The sequence below is a fragment of the Benincasa hispida genome, chromosome 3, assembly GCF_027475165.1.
Source record: "Benincasa hispida cultivar pf3 chromosome 3, pf3_genome.v1.1, whole genome shotgun sequence".
NCBI lineage: Eukaryota > Viridiplantae > Streptophyta > Magnoliopsida > Cucurbitales > Cucurbitaceae > Benincasa > Benincasa hispida.
In genome coordinates this window covers 72,767,182-72,785,242 of record NC_143480.1, presented here as the reverse complement: position 1 = coordinate 72,785,242, position 18,061 = coordinate 72,767,182, and the positions used below count along the sequence as shown (strand labels likewise).

General features: G+C 34.9%; 1 protein-coding gene across 1 annotated transcript; it reads right to left on the bottom strand.

The window, feature by feature from the left end:
- Positions 1-2,518: 2,518 nt before the first annotated feature.
- On the bottom strand, positions 2,519-17,836 carry CDKE;1 (cyclin-dependent kinase E;1). The gene is made up of 16 exons (XM_039025744.2): positions 17,361-17,836; positions 16,979-17,089; positions 16,639-16,742; positions 16,514-16,556; positions 16,304-16,402; positions 15,576-15,645; positions 14,918-15,012; positions 14,744-14,777; positions 14,584-14,668; positions 14,362-14,439; positions 12,692-12,739; positions 5,779-5,811; positions 5,254-5,362; positions 3,608-3,802; positions 3,429-3,501; positions 2,519-2,926 (listed from the first exon to the last, which is right to left on the bottom strand). The coding sequence occupies exons 1-15, from the start codon at positions 17,634-17,636 to the stop codon at positions 3,430-3,432; spliced, it is 1,452 nt and encodes a 483-aa protein (XP_038881672.1). The 5' UTR covers positions 17,637-17,836; the 3' UTR covers positions 2,519-2,926; position 3,429.
- Positions 17,837-18,061: the final 225 nt, after the last annotated feature.

The window sequence follows — 18,061 nt, the reverse complement described above, 5'->3', positions numbered from 1 at the left end:
TTAAATATTACAGGTTAAATATATTTATATATATTAAATTAGTTAATATATATATATCAATTAAAATAAAAATTCAAAAAAAATGAATTTTTGAATTTTGAAATTAAAATTCCTTTTCTGAATATTTGAAATTCAAAAAATTGGGGAGGGAATTATTGAAACTCCCTCAACCTACTCTCTCATATAGTTACGTGAAGCTAATTTCACGTATTACACAGAGATTTGATCCTTGTCTTCTTTAAGTCCTGAGAAAAAGAAGAAATTCTCTGTAAAAACTTTGCTATCTCAAATCAACATTCTCCCTCTCCCAAAATTAGTTCACATTGAAGTCCACAATTCTCAATCAATTCTCAGTCCGATGAATAACGAAGGCTCGCTTGTGGTGGTGTCCAATACTTGGAAGTTTCGGCTATGTTCATAAGTTCGAGGAAGGTTGTTCGAGGATTCGCGAAGAATTGGTCTTCAAGGACAAGTCGTTCTTATTCCCTTCTTCCTCTCCAACTATGACAACATGCTTAAAGTAATTAGAATGTTGTTTATCAATTTTCGTCCTCTGAACAATTATTGTTTGTAAAATTAAAATCGGGACTCCGTTCCTTCCGCTGCGAGTATTTACTTCTTCTTTCAAAAACATCTCTGTTTTAGTGGTATATTAAAATTGCAAGGGATGCACGTATAAACCTTATGATGTTCCAACTCTAGTTTTGATGTAGTTGATTATAATTGAGTTTGTCTATCAATATTTATAAGTTTGGCATATCTATTTCTAAGAAATTGGGTTGTATAACTAGGAATTTTTTTTTTTTTTTTTGTTTCATTATAATTCATATATTTTTTTATGAAAAATATTTGTTGAAAAGTAAAATATTATCCATCACTTACAAGCGTATGTTCTTTTGTTGAGGAAAACAAAACATGTGTAATTTATTGCCTCATAAAGTTTTGTATTAATTAGAAATATTAAATTATAGAGTTGGGATGTAAAGAGATTTATCATTTCATTCTCAAGAAAATTATAATAACTTGTATTTAATGATAATTATCTCATCTTATTATTTTAAAAACTGGCTTAAAGGAAAATTATTTTTAGACTACTTTGCCCCTCAACAAACAAAAAATTTACAACATTGTTTTTTTATTTTAAAGACAAACTTAAATTACTCTTACTAATTTGTATTAAAATAATACTAAAGAATGATAATTAGAAGAAAAAACAGTCACATTGTGTTATTATGGTTTTTAGAAAATAATAATAAGAAGAAAATGGCCTACCTTTTAAGATTGTTTCTATATTTATTATTATTTAATTAAATTTAATTAAAATTAACATTAATTATTCATTGTCTTTTCACATTCTCACATCCATACATAACCTATACATAAGAGATGAGATGTTGGAATATGGGGAAAAAAAGAGAGAACAAATCTCTTTATCTTGATAATTTAATTTCTAAAATTTATGATTTTTGTCTTTTTGTATATATTTAGTGATGAAATTTCAAAGGTCTTGTAAATATTATCTTCTACAACTATATCTGAAACTATCTTCAATTTTTTTTTTCGTAAACATGTGAACTTTCTCCTCATTTTACACGCTATTGTACTTTGGCTTATAATTTCTCTGGATTATTTAATCTAACCTTCATTTTTGTTTTAATACTTTGTAACTTAAGATGATACAAATAAATATAGATGCTTGAAAATGATGTAACTTCATCTGAAGTTAAGCCAAAAATATTTCAAAAAGTATACGGTGATTGTTTTAAATGATAAAATTACTGAAAATATTTTCAAAGTATAGAAAAATGTCAGTCTATCGGTGATAGACTGTGATAGACTTCTATAACTAACACTAATAAATCTAGATGTCTATAGTGAAATTTTACTATATTTGTAAATAAGTTGACTCATTTTCCTTTATTTGGAAGCATCCCTAATATAAAATTTTAATAATTATTTTGTATATATTTGTATTACAAAATTAAATTTATTTAAACTATAAACCCAAGGAAAAGATAAGAATAAAAATACGATAAACAAGAAACAATAAATAGTTATCAATCACGTGTTTCTATTTTTTCAAAAAACAAGAAATAGAAATAATTACCAAACACATTTCTAGTTCTTAATTTAAAAATTAAAAAATTAAAAAAAAATAAAATGAACGTTATCAAATGAGGCTTAAATAATTAAATTGTGAAGATACCAATGAAGAGAATTGACGATAAGGAACACGTACGATGAAAATGACATCATTTTCTTCTTTCACTAGCCATCAAATATTTATTATTAGTTGAACTAATCAGGCCAACAGGGTTTAAAATAAAAGTACAGATTCCAACAAATTGCATACAACGGAAGTTCTACTTTAAACTAATAGACACAACAAGCCTGATCAACTAGTATAACAAAAGTTGGATCAGATACTCCCCCTTGCATACATGACAAAAATGTAAAGATCAATTTATAACGAATGCATAGGCTTTAAATGGTTAAACATAAACAAACTCATACGAGAAACACATGTAAAACCTAACAATTTTATTCAAAATAGATAGACGTAATCATTCGGTGACCGAATAACAGATTGTGTCAGCTGAATTACAAGCCTACTACTTGGAGCATTACATTATAATACAAGCAGACCCCAGGTTACCTATCTATCGGGATCAAGGTAGCTTAGTATCGAGATAACACTGATGCCTACGACCGGTCTTACGTCCCATTTTTTTTCTGTGCAGTAACTAAGTATTTGAGAGATGCCACATTAACATCAACAATCAATACCATGTCAAGGAGCATGCTTGGATGTTAGAGCCTTGGGTTGCAGATAAATCAACAAGCAAACGCCACCTCAGCTTTGTAAGATGCGCACGGACAAATTTTGGGCAAAGCCTACAAGTAATCTCAGACCTTCCTGGAACCACTGCAGAAAACATAACTCAGAGAAAAAAACAAAAAAAGTCGAACGAATAAAAGTACGTCTGATGACCATGTAATATTTCGCTCATGGGCTTGTTGCTAAAGTTTAATCGAAATTCATGGAGAACATCAGAGTAAAAGGTAAATAAATTCGTAAGAACTTATAGATCTTGACAATTTATAGCATTATCTAATTACAGTATCTATAGTACAATTCTAATTTTTTTCGAAGTCATAAGTGAAGCAGGCAACTTATTTGAACTATTTTGCACTAGACTAACAGTTGAGCATAGCATGCACGTGCCATTTCTACCCTTTTTCCAATTCCGGTAAACAAGAATAACCAATCATTCACAACCAATACACTCTACTGGCAAAATATATATATATATATATATAAGAAACAACTTATTATTGTAATACTGACGAGGAAATTTTGGTATAGATCATAACGAGACTCAAACTAAAGCTTGTGCGCAACTAACAGAGCTGTTGAGATCTATTACCTCAGTAGCGTCTTTGTTGTTTCTGCTGGGGAGCATAACCTGGCATTCCCATTCCAGGATCTTTTCTCCTCAACTAGTATCAAGGGAGAGAAAAAAGGTCATTATAGTTGGTGTGATTCATCTAAAGCTGTACACAAAAATATTTAAGGAATAATAAAATTGAATCATAAATAACCAACCTGTTGTTGCTGATGAGCTTGGGAAGAAACACCTCGCTGCATAGGGATGCCACCAGGATTCATACCTATCCCAGCCTGAGATGCAAGGTTATAGGCAGCCATGCTCTGATGCGGCATCCTCGGCATACCAACTCCCATTGCCCGAGGGACAGATCTTGCCATACCTTGCATGTTTACATTATTTCCAGATGGTACCTGTTGACATAATTAAAATAAGTCCAAAGTCTGACAATGAGAGAAATGAGACATTTTTAGATATCGTTTAGCAAAAGATATATCATGTGTTTTATCTTTCAAAACTTTCGCTCAAAGTTTTGAAGTGCTTTCTTGGGTACTATAGTGATAACAAAGCAAGGGACCTTTTCATCACAGGAATTATGTGCTTGGCATGCTACAAAGACAGGAAAATTAGGCACAACCATGGAATACTCGAGTGATATCTAATTTTTGCAATCGAAGATAGAGTTCATAGCTAGACATAGCTTCTTTAGCACTGTGAGTTAGAACAAATTCTTTGTGGCAAAAGATCTTTTATGGGTGGTAAAGTTCCTCATTTCCTATTTCCTGTATCCTCATTTTTAAATAAGAAAAAAAGGTACAAAAAAATTTTTTATATACATTTTATGTTGCCTACTCTCAAATTCAATTTTAAATATAATAATAATAAATAAATAAACCAAAGCTTTATGTGAAATTTTTAAATTAACTAATCAACATCATTGTTATATATATTTTTAATTATTTTTGATTCATTTATAAGTGGAAAAATGATAAGATAATGATTTTTCTTTTTCTTTTTTTTTCTTTTTTTTTTTTTTTTTTTTGAAAAACTGCAAATGAGAACAAGAAACGAAAGACCCGATTTCGTTTCTTATAATTAAGAAACGACAGAGGAACTTTATTGGATAAATTTTGTCATTTGTCTCTGAAGATTGAGATTTGTATTAAATCAGTCTCTAGATTTCAAAATTGAACAATCAAGTCCAACCCTCAACAACCAAAAGTGTAATTTACCCAAAATTATTGAATACTTATATTTCAATAGAAATGGAAACGAAAAAACAAAGGAAAAATATGAATGTTAAGAAACCTTTGAAGCAGGAATGTCCTTGAGGAACCAGAAAGTTTAAAGTGAGACGTGGAATGTAATTAGTTATGGATGGTGGTAATGAAATTCATTCTACATCAGATGACAAGCCGATGGAAAAACTCTCTTTTACTGACACGACAAGAGACCATTCAATTGAATCAAAAGCCCACATACACATAAAGCTCTTGAGCAAAGGGCTCAACTAGGAGAGGCAAGAATAGAATGAGCAAGATTTTAAATCCCATCAAAATCGAGAATTCATATTCAATGACAAAGAATGATGAGGGCAATCCTCCTTATACGCCTCACACTTCTAAAAACACCAACTAATTTACAGCTATCTAAAGAAATCTTTGAAAATAGACTGCCCTTGCCCTAGTGGATGCCACGGCACAGAAAAATAGTTAAGGAATAGGAATAATTGCGGCCTGGAGCATCCATGATTTTACTTAACAAAAATTTCACATGGCACCTTATTCATCATACATATATGATTACTAGAATTTTGTAGCTTTAAGGAAAAGAAGGAAAAGAAACTTAACAAAATACAGCTTACCGTTTGTGAGGGTTGAAGGTTAGTTGTTCCCTCAAAATCTGTGGTTGTGTCTACAGGGCGAGTTGGATAATTAATGACCTTCTCTCCAGGTTGGATTGGTACCAGAGCACTAAAATTGCAATCCACATACCCAGTGATGAAATCTACATGCTAAGGCCATTTGATAATAATTTCTTCTGTTTTTGAAATTTATGTTTATTTCTTCCCAATTTTTTCAATTATGGTTTGTACTTTTGCAAATTTTTTAATTTTTTTTAAATAAATACTTAAATTCCTAATCGAATTCTAAAAATAAAAACTATTTTTTCAGAACTAACTTTTTGAGCTTTCAGAACTTGACTTGGTTTTTTAAAAACATGAGCAGAAAGTGGATAACAAAACATAGAAGCTTATAAATGGAAATAGTGTTTATAAGCTTAATTTTCTAAAATCGAAAACAAAAAACGAAATGGTTAATAAACAGTGTCTAAATATTTCCAAATTATAAAAGGAATATCCAACCAATAAACATAAACGAAAACATACTTGTATCCAGGAAGAGGTTCTAGACGAAAGTACCTAGGAAACAAGACCAAAAAAACTGTGTTCAATATTATGCAACAAATTGATGGCAACATCCAACTGACAAAAATCATGCAAGACTAACATGGTATACGCGTGAAACAAATCTCTTATAGATATTTTTTCTATTATTATCAAATACCGCACTTCCATTCAGAAGAATGAAAGAATTTGTGTGCATAAAAAAATTAAAAAATTAAAAAGAAAGAAGAAGAAAGAAAGTGAAGCCCATAAAAAGGGAGCAAACTACCAGAAGGGGCTTCAGTCAACTTAAATAAGCCCTAACAAGTAATTGCAAAGAGGCTGAGACACCAAAGCCCAAGGAGAAATGAGAATCTGACAAAAGACCAAACATCACTCCTGCAATTCTCCCTCCCCCTCAAGACTATTATTTCTTTCGTCCCTCAGTCTACAAACCCACACATACCCTACCTGCCACAAAAACAACCCTTCTCATGAAAAGGCGGATACAAGAATAACTCCTTACCAAATCCCTACATCCCAGAGAGTTGTAAGGCCCCCGATCATTCACACTTATAAGAAAAGGATTAGAAGAGGAAATGGCCAAAAGGCCAAGGATGGAGGTACGTGAAGGTGATTAGAGTGGGGACCATGGTTGTTACTTATAAAAAGGAAATGACGTGAGCCGTGGGGGTAGGCAATTTGGAGTGAAGGCAGAAGGTCCTTTAGGAGGAGAGAATTTCCCAGCTCTCTCAAATGTGTTGGATTCCTTTCTATCTCCCTTCATTGATATCGTACTTGTTATTTCTCTATTTGAGTACTTGTTCCTTTTTTGGTGTAACCCTCTGATCATCTTGTTGTCCTTATGATATCAATACAAATACCGAGAGATAGTACTCTGCCTTCTACTATATATATTTCCCTTGTTGGGTTTTACCATCTGCAGGAAGTAGATACCTAACAAATTGGTATCAGAACTCTCAAACCTGAGGCGAATAAGGAAAATGGCACAAAAGCAAATGGAGGAAGGAATGGAAGCAAATGGAAAGGAAATTTAGGAAATGAAAGGGTTGATCGTGAACCTCTGTAGAAATATCGAGAAATTGATAGAAGAGGTTAGGGACAACAGCTCTATGTGAAAGAATGATGAACCAGGAAATTCGAAAGGATCTTAACTCAAATTGAAGGGCAAAATCAATGGAATGGTGGATCAGATAAAAGCAAGTATAAGTAATTGGAGATACCATTTTTTCGGGAGAAAACCTAGAATCGTGGGTTTACTGAGCTGGACAATTTTTCAAGATCCACGATTTGTCTGATGCCGAGAAAGTGAAGGTTGTTATAAGTTTCGCTTCTGATGAAGTTGATTGGTTCCAATGAAGTCACAACAGAAGACTGATTAACTCTTGGGAAGAACGGAAGACTGACGATAGAGGGAAGCCTCGAAGCACGATTGTTGCGAATCAAGCAAGATGGACCATATGCTGATTATGTGAAGAAATTTGTGACCTACTCGGCACCCCTCCCAGACATGTTAAAAAGCATCCTCAAGGATGCGTTCTTGACCAGGTTGGAGCTGTCAATTCAAGCGGAGGTGATCAACAGGCATCCAGTGGGCTTGAAGGAGTGTATGAAAGAAACCCAACTGGAAAGTGATAGAAATTTAGTTTCGAAGTTGGCTTTGGGCAATCTGGGCATTAGTGGGCTGAGTGAAGGGGAGGCCCTAGGAGGGAATAAATTTAATAACACAAATATGATGAAAATAAACCCTAAAGGAAACAGTGTTGGAGCAATGAGGCAAATCACGATTGGTCGACAAAGGGGAATTTCATGAAGAAGGAACCAGCGGTGAAAATCAGATAAAATGTGGGAAATTAGATAGCGAGTATCGTGACCGGTTGAGCAAGGGTTTATGTTTCCATTGCAATGATAAATACTCTCATGGCCACCGATGCAAGATTCGAGAGGAAAGGGAATTGATATTGTTCATCATGAATCGTGAAGAGGTAGGAGAAATTCAGTATGAAGAGGAGGAGGAGAAACCAGAGGCAAACGTGTTCAAAATCGATGAGAAGGTGTAAGTATCCTTAAGATTGATTTTGGGTTTCTCGAACAAGGGCTCGATGAAGCTGAAAGGGACTGTTAAAGAAGTGGTTATGGTGATTGACTGTGGAGCAACTCACAATTTTATACATCATAAAATTGTTGAGGAGTTACAATTACCGAACATTGGAACCTCTCGTTTCGGTGTAGTCGTGCGTAATGGTACGGAAGTTAGAGGAAAAGGAGTGTGCAAAGAGTGCTAGTTGAGCTTCCAAATTTAGTGGTAAAATTCGATTTCCTTGTCATCAATTTGGGGTGAATGGACTTGATCTTAGGGATGAAGTGGCCATTCACAACTGGGTTCACGGGAGTTCATTGGCCATCCCTCACGATGCCTTTTGCGGTGGGAGATAAACAGGTGATTCTGAGGGGTGATCCGACATTAATGAAATCCAAAGCATCTTTGAAAATGATCAATAAAATGTGGGACAAAGAGGATCAGGGATTTTTTTATAGAATTTCAAAATATGGACATGGCAGAGGGTGAAAGTGAGCGGGACAAATCAGAATTAACAGAAGAGGTCGCACTTCCAAGCATGATTCGAAATTTATTAGAGGAAAATGAGGATTTTTTTAAATTACCTAATGAATCATCGCCAAGGAGAGCGATTGATCACCGGATTGTATTAAAAGAAGGCCAGCCACCCGTCGATGTTCAGCCATATAAATATGGGCATGTTCAAAAAGAGGAAATTGAAAAGTAAGTAGATGAGATGCTTCAAGTAGAGATAATCAGACCAAGTTGCAGTTCTTACCCGAGCCCCTATTTTGTTAGTAAAGAAGAAAGATAGGGAATGACGATTCTATGTGGATTATAGAAAGCTTAATCAGGTAACAATAGCTGATAAGTTTCCAATTCCCGTCATAGAAGAGCTGCTGGACAAATTACATAATTCAGCTGTTTATTCTAAGTTAGATTTACAATCGGGATCCCACCAAATCAAAATCAACAAAGAAGATATTAGCAAAACAGCCTTTAGAACTCACAAGGGACATTAAGAACTTTTGGTTATGCCGTTTGGGTTGACCAATGCACCAGCGACTTTCCAATCTCTTATGAATCATATATTTCGTCCATTCCTTCGAAGGTTCATTTTGGTTTTCTTTGGTGACATCTTAGTGTATAGCCCGAATGTTATAACTCATGAGAGGCACTTGGCTACAATCTTCAACATCCTATGCAACAATCGACTATTTGCTAATAAGAAAGTGCATCTTTTGCCAGTAAAAAATTCAATATTTGGGGTACTTAATATCACATCAAGGAGTACAAGCGGATGATGAGAAGATCCGAGTGATGAATAAATGGCCCCGACCGAAGAATGTCTCAAAACTGAGGGGATTTATGGGGCTAGATATAGAAGGTTTGTTCAAGGATATGGAAATATTGTAGTTCCTCTGACAAAACTTCTTCATAAAAATGCTTTTGAATGAAGCGAGGAAGCCTCAGGGGCATTTGATGCTTTAAAAGAAGCAATGGTATCGCTCCCTGTTTTAGCTTTACCAGATTTTTCTCAGCCATTCATAATAGAAACAGATGCCTCGAGATTCGGCCTTGGTGCAGTATTGTCCCAAAACTCCAGACCCATTGCATATTTTAGTTAAACTCTTTCGAGCCGAGCACAATCGAAATCAATATATGAACGAGAATTAATGGTCGTAGTTCTTACGGTACAAAAGTGGCGCCACTACCTTTTGGGAAACAAATTCAAGGTGATTTCGAATCGAAAAGCTTTGAAATTTTTTATTGAGCAAAGGGAGGTTCAGCCTCAATTTCAGTGTTGGCTCATCAAGTTACTAGGGTATGATTTTGAAATTTTATACCAACCGGGACTTCAAAATAAACCAGCAGATACCTTGTCACGATTGCCAGCATCTATGGAAGTTTATACTCTTACGGTTAAAGGCAACTCAAGTTTATTCATAATGTGGTTGGGGATGCAAGGAATACCTATTTTCGGAAGAGCAAGTGGTTGGGGAATCAAACATTAGGAAATCTGATACGTTGCCATCGTGGAGACAAACATAGACATCAGAATTTAGTTCTATGCTCAGGCAGAATTTGCTTACAACCAAATGAGAAATCTTCAGAGAAGTCATTTTTGCTTGTATGTCTTAAACCTTTGTATTATATTTTGTTATGAACTATAAATTCCAACTTAAGGCTTTATTTTGTAATGGGATATGATGAGGATGCTAAGATTGTGTCAACCTAGTTGAGATGGCCCGGTGCATCTACTTACCCATAGTTTTGTTTGAAGTTGTAATCTCTTTATGTTTCATTGTATTTAAGCACTAGTCTCTTTTCATTATATCAATGAAAATATTGTTTCCGTTAAAAAAAAAAAAAACAGAGAACCCACCCCCCCCCCAAAAAAAAAAAAAAAGATGTGGTTTGTACTGAGCTCCCTCGATTGACTGTGGACATAGCTAAGTTGCCTTCTTGTTTGGATATAAGTTAGGAGGACGAAGAGAGGCCACAATTGAACCCCTAAATAAGGAAGTACAAGATCATCTTGAAAAGGTTTATGGAAATTAAAAACATGTTGATAAACATAGGCATTTGCAAACTCTTAAGGTTGGTGACTTGGTCATGGCGCACTTGCGTAAGAATCATCTGCCTGTGGGAGTTCACAACAAGCTTCACCCAAAGATGAATGGTCCTTTTACTGTTCTTGAAAAAAATATGGAGACAATGCTTACTTGTAAGTTCTCACCAACATTTAATGTAGCAGATCTCTTTCTTTTTCACGCCCATCATGCTTTTCATTTTACTGATTAATGTAACTTGAGGTTGAGTGTTTTCTAAGAGGGAGTTGATATAAATTCTTTTCTTTTTTTTTTTTTTTTTTTTTGCAAAGGTATTAGATTAAATGTGTGGGATGAGAGACTCAAACTTCTAACCTCGAAAATTTATAGGGCAAGCATTGTGCCAGTTGAGCTATGCTCATTTTGGCAATATAAATTCTTCTACCTACCTTTTTTAACAACCTTAATTGTAGGTTAAGGTGTAATGTTCTTGTATTGTTTTTCTGATCACTTTAGTTTCTATTTTGTCTTTTATCAAGGTAAAAGACTCGGTTACTGTTACTTGAGCCACTGTTTAGTTTTAAAAAAAATTAACCCAAGGCTGGTTTGTAGCCTTCAAGTAGGGGTCCCTAGATGGTAAGAGGAATATTCAAAATACTCCAAGAACTGACTCTAGAAAATTAGTTTTATACTACTAGAAGGGGAAGGGCCACTATGTAATGAGAGAAGGAACTTCGGGAAAAGCCCTTAGAAGGACTAAGACTCCAAATTCAAACATCTGTTCTCTCCTGTCTTAAGCCCAAAATCCCCCAATAAATAAGGGAGAGACAAAACCTCTGTCATTTTCCTATCAAACAACAGACAACAAACCCGAACAAAAGAGAGGAAGAGCTTCCTGAATAGAACGATTTTTCATAGCAAATAAATGATAAAGTCAAGGAGACTCTAAGACCCCCAATTATAAACACATATAAACAAAGGGGTAGGAGTGGGAATAATGAGGAAAAGAAGGATGGATAGGTAAAAATATGGATGTTGGTTAGAGGGGTGGAGACCAGTGTGTAGAGGGGTTTAAGAAGGGGTTAGTACAGTAGGAAGAGGGGGGAATATTTTTGGGTGGTAAGCCATTGTGCTTGGGAGAGGATTTCCAGCCCTCTAAAAAGTGCTGGAGGCTAGGGTATTTCAGTCTGTTGATCATTTTCTTCTGGTTGTTATATTCTGAACTTAATCTTGTAATCTTTCCCTCGAAGTTCATAAATAATATATATCAGATCATTGCTCTGTTCTTGGGAGTTTTGTCAGGAAATTTCTTTGCAGGTGTGGATTCCTTACAGAAACATGCTGCAGAGGGGGCAATCCCCCAATCATTAGTCCCCACAAAAGGAAGTAACCTTCTCATCATCGACTACACACTGAATCAAATAAAAACAAAAGGACGGGAGCTCACTAGAAATTTCTTTCCAGACTTCTAAATGTGCCTATAATAAACCCACATCCAAGCAAAAGGCTGAGGATCATACTCGCTCACGATAATCCTATACCACGGGAAGTGGACTCGAGAAAAACACCATAACCAATTTGCCAATAATACTTTATTACGACCCCTTAAATTTCCTAACTCTGACCCACCCACGTGCATATGCTTCCCAACATTCTCCCAATCCAACAAGTGCACACCTTTACCTTCCTCCACTCCAACTGAAAACCCCTCATAAGTTTTTCCAGACTTTAACACACAAAAGAAAAAATAAATGGAAATACCACCTTAAACCAATTGAATTAGGGTATGCCTTCCTCCAAAAAAAAAAAAAAAGGCTTCTCTTCCAAGAACCTAACCTTTTCTGCACCTTCTCCTCCACAAGACTCCAACAAGCTAACTGCCTTGGGTTATCACCAAGAGGAAGCCCCAGGGTAGGGTCAGACGTCTGAAACTCGTGAACCTCACAGCCCTTCCCTGACTTTGGGCTTGGTTCTCCTCTCTTTATTATCATTTATATATATTTCATACCATCCTTGGCATATTTGTTTGCATTTCAAAAAAGTAAAAAGCATTAATATAAAATTAATCATATGCTTCATTTGTAGACAGACCTCTAATTCAGATGAAACATTATTTCTCTATAAAATAAACAAAACTAAAAATTTAACATGCATTGAAATAACAATGTGGAACCATACTTAAGGCAATATAAATGATAGTAAAAAAAGAAATCCAGGCTACTCAGAAATAGAAAGGGGCGGGGGGCAACAAGAAGGTTTGGAAAGTGATGTGAAGAAGGCATACTCATGCTCTAAGGCTTGGGCCGCTGTTATACGCTTTCGAGGATCATACCTGACCAAAGAATTACCATATGCACGGGGGATAGAGAGTTAAGTTAGCAACTTGAAATCCCAACAAAATAATCATACTATTTCAGGCACATTTTATCATTCATATAAAAACTAAAGGGAGAGAATAATTAACAATAAACATCAACAGAATCTCTCTCTCTCAAAATAACAAAGGAGAGGAGATACTGCCAAAGGAATTACCAACAAAAAAAAAAAAAAAAAAACCATTGAACAGTAATAGAAGTGGGGTTGAATAATCTAAAAAGAGAGTAAAAGAGAGTATAATTTACACCAAGAGAGAGCAATATTAGTAAGTTGATCCAAAAATTCATCAAAAACTTGGTGGCTTATCTTCAAAGATGCAAAGATTGCACTCAAGCCAATATGCTAAAGCCATAAACTTGGAGTATAATTTTAAGATATGTGGCTGTTTCAAAATCTTTGAAAGAAACAGAAGATATATGATGTACCATACTGTTTCTATGTCATCTTATTATTTACCGAGGGTTTTTTATGTTTACCGTAAAGCTTTACTCTGCATACAATTAATAACCTTATCAACCGGTCATTTAGGTTGCTGTCTTCTATGACTGAGTCTAGCTTGTATAAATAGGCTGCTTCAGCCCTTATTGATCGTTATTAATAAAATTCAGTGACTTGGAGGTTTTATACATCAATTTATAATCCTCAAGGTTATCAGAGAGGAAAAGAGGGTGTCATTGAAGATGGGAAATGAATTGTGCTGCCTTCAACAAGATAACAACAGAACCTTCCATAAGACCATCATTCGCCGCCTTTTTATAGTGAATCATCATACCAACTAAGACAGTTTCTTCAACCACTCAAGAAGTGTCAACTATGGTCGTGGACAACTCAGTTCATATAGGTGATATGAATTTGCAAGGTCTTACCATGCAAGCATGTAATTGTAATTTGACCAAGGAAACTTAAGCAACTGTTAAAGCTTCATTAATTACTCAAAAACTATTTTCATTTGTCTCTATAATTTCCATGGTAATTCCAAATATTCCTGGTAATACCAAAATTTCCTTTAACATCAGCATTTTTCTCCTAGAATCTAGGCACTATTAAGAATGTCGTTAATATATTCATGACTACAAAAAAAAAATAACAATAATAAATTAATTAATTAAATTATAATTTTAAAAAAAAAAAATCCACGGCTATAATAGGAAGAGAAAAGTTAATACACAAAAGTCTCCACAAAATACAAGGATCGGAGAGAGAAAATGCCTTCATAACAACAGCCTATAACATCAATATGCTTTACCATATGCTCTACTTTTTTTCCCTTTTGGTGAGAAACATTAATTCCTTTGTTTCATTGACAGGATAAAATTAGAAAAGAAGGCAAACTATTTACTAATTACTATACCTAAATTCCGTTAGATATTTCATTTCCCACTAATTTATTTTTTACCACTATATATAGATATAAAATATATATCATCAACATTAACAATACATCAGACTTTTTTACGTACATAAAAATTAAAATGGAAGATACTAATCTACAGGCTGGAAAAGCTTGGTCAGAACTATATTGACATATTTACAAGAACACTACGGTAGAAAATTAAGTTCTAGAAATGGAAGACATACTCCAGCATTTTGGACAGAAGATCGTATGCTGGACTTTTTGGAGAAAGATGGACAACATTATACAATCCAGCATTGTCACTGTCAAAATCAATGGCCAACAAAAACATGATCATCACATGTGCGCAACATGTTAGAAAAGAGGGTTTTTAAGTACAAGTTCATACGGATGCCTATTTTTGGTTTCATATGGAAATGGAGGGGAAAAAAACATAAAAAACTTACTATTTGTGCCCCTGAATGTGCTGTACATCTTGTTGCCAATTTGGAAGATTAGCAAGTGTTGGCCACTTTTCTATTGTGGGATGGCCTAGTAAATTAATGACTTAAGAAACAAATTTTCATATGTGTAAGAGAAATGGAGACAAAAGAAACAATTCAATACCTAAAACCTTAAAAATCTTGTCGAGTTGATCAAGCTGCTCAAATAACAGGTTTCATTGTAAAGCAGCAGCATATGCATTACGATGATAAATCGACACTAATTAGTATAGCCAGTTTAAAGAGGAGAAAAACACAACAAAAAATTGGTAAATGGCATGCAAGATAACTTTTATACCTGGAAAGGATTTGGAGTCCCTTTGACTTCTTGACCTTGAAATAATGGCTTCAACGTCAAAAGCTCAGCAAAAATACATCCAACAGCCCACATATCTAATTTTCTTCATTAAGGAAGAATTGTTTTTACTCGGGATAAGAATATATCCCAGTCTATTACCTATAGGTAATAGCCATTTGCAATAGATAAGCAATAAAAACTTCCCTTTCTAAACAACCCACATGCAAAACATCATCTAGACAGTGGATGTTAACGGGAGCTTCTATAATGACCCTCATTTCCATGCTTCTTTAGTCATTCTCAGATCAAATGTCCAATAAATGAATACTGAAATGCTGTAATCCTACTACATGATTTTCCACTTAACAAAATTGATCCTTTCTTTGTAAATTATGCCACTATACCATCTAATAGCTGAGCTATAATATACTAATTCAAAACAGAATAAATAGTATATAAAACTCTGGAAAGAAAACATTTCCTGAAACTGAAGTTGAAACAACGAATTCTCGTACTGGCACACAAATCAAGATCAGGGGCTATGGCATGAAGATAAGCATCAACTGATCATATTTATGTCCCATGGAAAATGCATCAATCAGAGAATAGCCCAGAATGGCTCCACTTAATAGAATATAAATGATTTTATCAAGGATACCAACAGCACTAGTGTAGTGCTTAGCTCCGAGGAGAAGTTCAGGTGCTCGATACCAAATGGTGACAACCACCTACAAGCAAATTGCAAATGGGCACTTAAAAAACTTAACAGTAAACAGGTTCATTTTCACATGCAATGGTTTTCTATGTTTTATATAATCTTGTAGCAAAGCAGATTTATTGGGCAATGAGGATGTTGATGATGGTAGCTTTTTCCCTTTTTTCCTTTCTTTTATCTTTCAATGTTATATCCATTTATACAAGGGATTAGGTTGAAGGTTGGTCCTATTGAGCAATAACTTTTAATTAGATAGTCCAAATCTTTCAACTCCAGCCCCAAGTTAACCTTATAGATTTTCTACAGCGTCCATGTTCACATTTTAGATGGTAGAAAATTTTCTTATTCCAGCAGGGGTCATTGCTTCCTCTCTTTCCTTACAAGTTAGTATAGTTAAGCATGAAGACTCTTTCTTGTCTTGTAAATTAATTTTTAAGTTGTATTTCGCATTAGAACTCTTTAAACTTTGGATTTATCATTAACCCATTCCCATTTAGATTAGGTGATCTGAAGTTTTTTTTATATCCGTGAGTATCTGGACGAGCTTACGCACGCCTCGACTAATCTCAGGATAACCCCCTAACCCTACAACACCTAAAGATTATTGTTTGAACCAAAAAAGAAATAAACAAATGTACACTTCAAATGAAAGGGAAACATGAGATCAATACTCCATTTTCAGATAATGGCTTCAAGGGAGCTTGGTATATTCTTGCAAGTCCGAAATCAGCTATTTTAACCACTCCTTGTTCTTCTCCTTCACCCATAACCTGGTAACAGAATAGACGTGCAAGCAAAAAAAATGAGCCTACAAATAAGAGGACAACAACTTAAGAAAAACCTGAAGTTGAGAGAAAAGGGGATCATTCAGTAAATTTTACCAAAATATTTGATGGCTTTAAATCGCGATGAATGATCCAATTACTGCAACAGAAGTTGAAACTATTTTATAAGTCTTCTTGTGATAAGAAATTAAAATTAAGAAAGTGGCATACTACAATTTAACCTGTGGAGATAGTTCAAACCATTGAGAAGTTGCCAGAGCAAGGATTTAACGGTGTACTGATTAAGGGGATGGTTAGCCTTGTCTCGATGATGTCTAATGATCTCCTGTAAAGAAATACAAAAATCATCCGACTACATAGATATATGCATATGACAAGAAGAGTTGATAAGTTGATGAGACGATGTTATTCCTTTCCTCTAAAATCCACAAATGCTATTGGTTCTCTCTACCTAAACGGATATAGTTGCAGGCCAAAAGGGACTGAATTTTTCGGCCTAAACCACCCATATCAAATCAAATCAATCCTTTAAGATAACATACTGAAGCAAGATAAACTTACATAGAGGTCGTGTTCAGCATAATCAAAAGCTAAATACAACGACATATCTGCATGGTTGATATGAACATTTACAAGCTTGACGACATTCTCGTGTGATATTTCCCGCAGTAACTGAACCATAAAAGATAGAGAAGATTAATTTATCAGAAATGCTTAATGCAAGACTAACAGCTCCAGCAAAACCCTAATCGTTTTGTCGTGATTATTAGAAAAATGAAACCCAATATCTTTCCTGTTTCTTACATAGGGAAAAGAAACTAAAAATGGACAATGTATTAACATCAACAACTATTTCTCCTCGTTCTTCCTCGGCTTAAAACCAACTACGTTCAAATCAAAGAGAGGACGAACGAATACGAAAAGTGACAGAAAAGGAAGAAACCATAATTTCGCGGATGGCAGTTGGGGAGACGCCATCACCGTCCTTGGATTGCTTGAATTTTTTAATGGCAATTGACTTGCCGCGATTTGGCGAAGGGGGTTTGATTTTAGCAAGGAACACGAGGCCATAGGTTCCTTCTCCGATCTTCCCAATTAGATCATACTGCTGTAGCCACTCGGGCTTCTTGTGGTGGCTGCCGTTGTTGTTGTTGTTGTTTCGGTTGGCCGCGGCGTTGGCGGAGACAAGGCCTCTGTTGGAGTTATTGCCGTCTCCCATGGGCGCGGCTGATCAAGCTAGGGCCGTCGTCACAACCATTTTGCTTGGAAATTCTTCAGCTGAGCAAGGAAAATCATGAGGAGAAGGAAGCAGCTAAGCGTGTAGACTACAACAAAGTAGTACTAGAGGATGATTCGAATGGGTTCTTCTTCCAAATGTTTTCTCTTGTTCGTTCAACTATCATAGTGGAAATTTTGTATGGGTGTACATGAATTGGGTTGAGTTAGGATATAGTATTTTTTTTTGGATCAATCGAAAATTCGAGTTAGGTTGACAATCTAAAAGATTGAAGTAAAGTCTCCAATCCAACTCAATACTTAAAATTCGAGTTGGATTATTGGGCTATATTTTTTTTCTTTTTAATTAAAAATAGGTAAGCAACAAATGGCTAATAACTAAAATCTCATAAAGTTTAAATGTTAAAA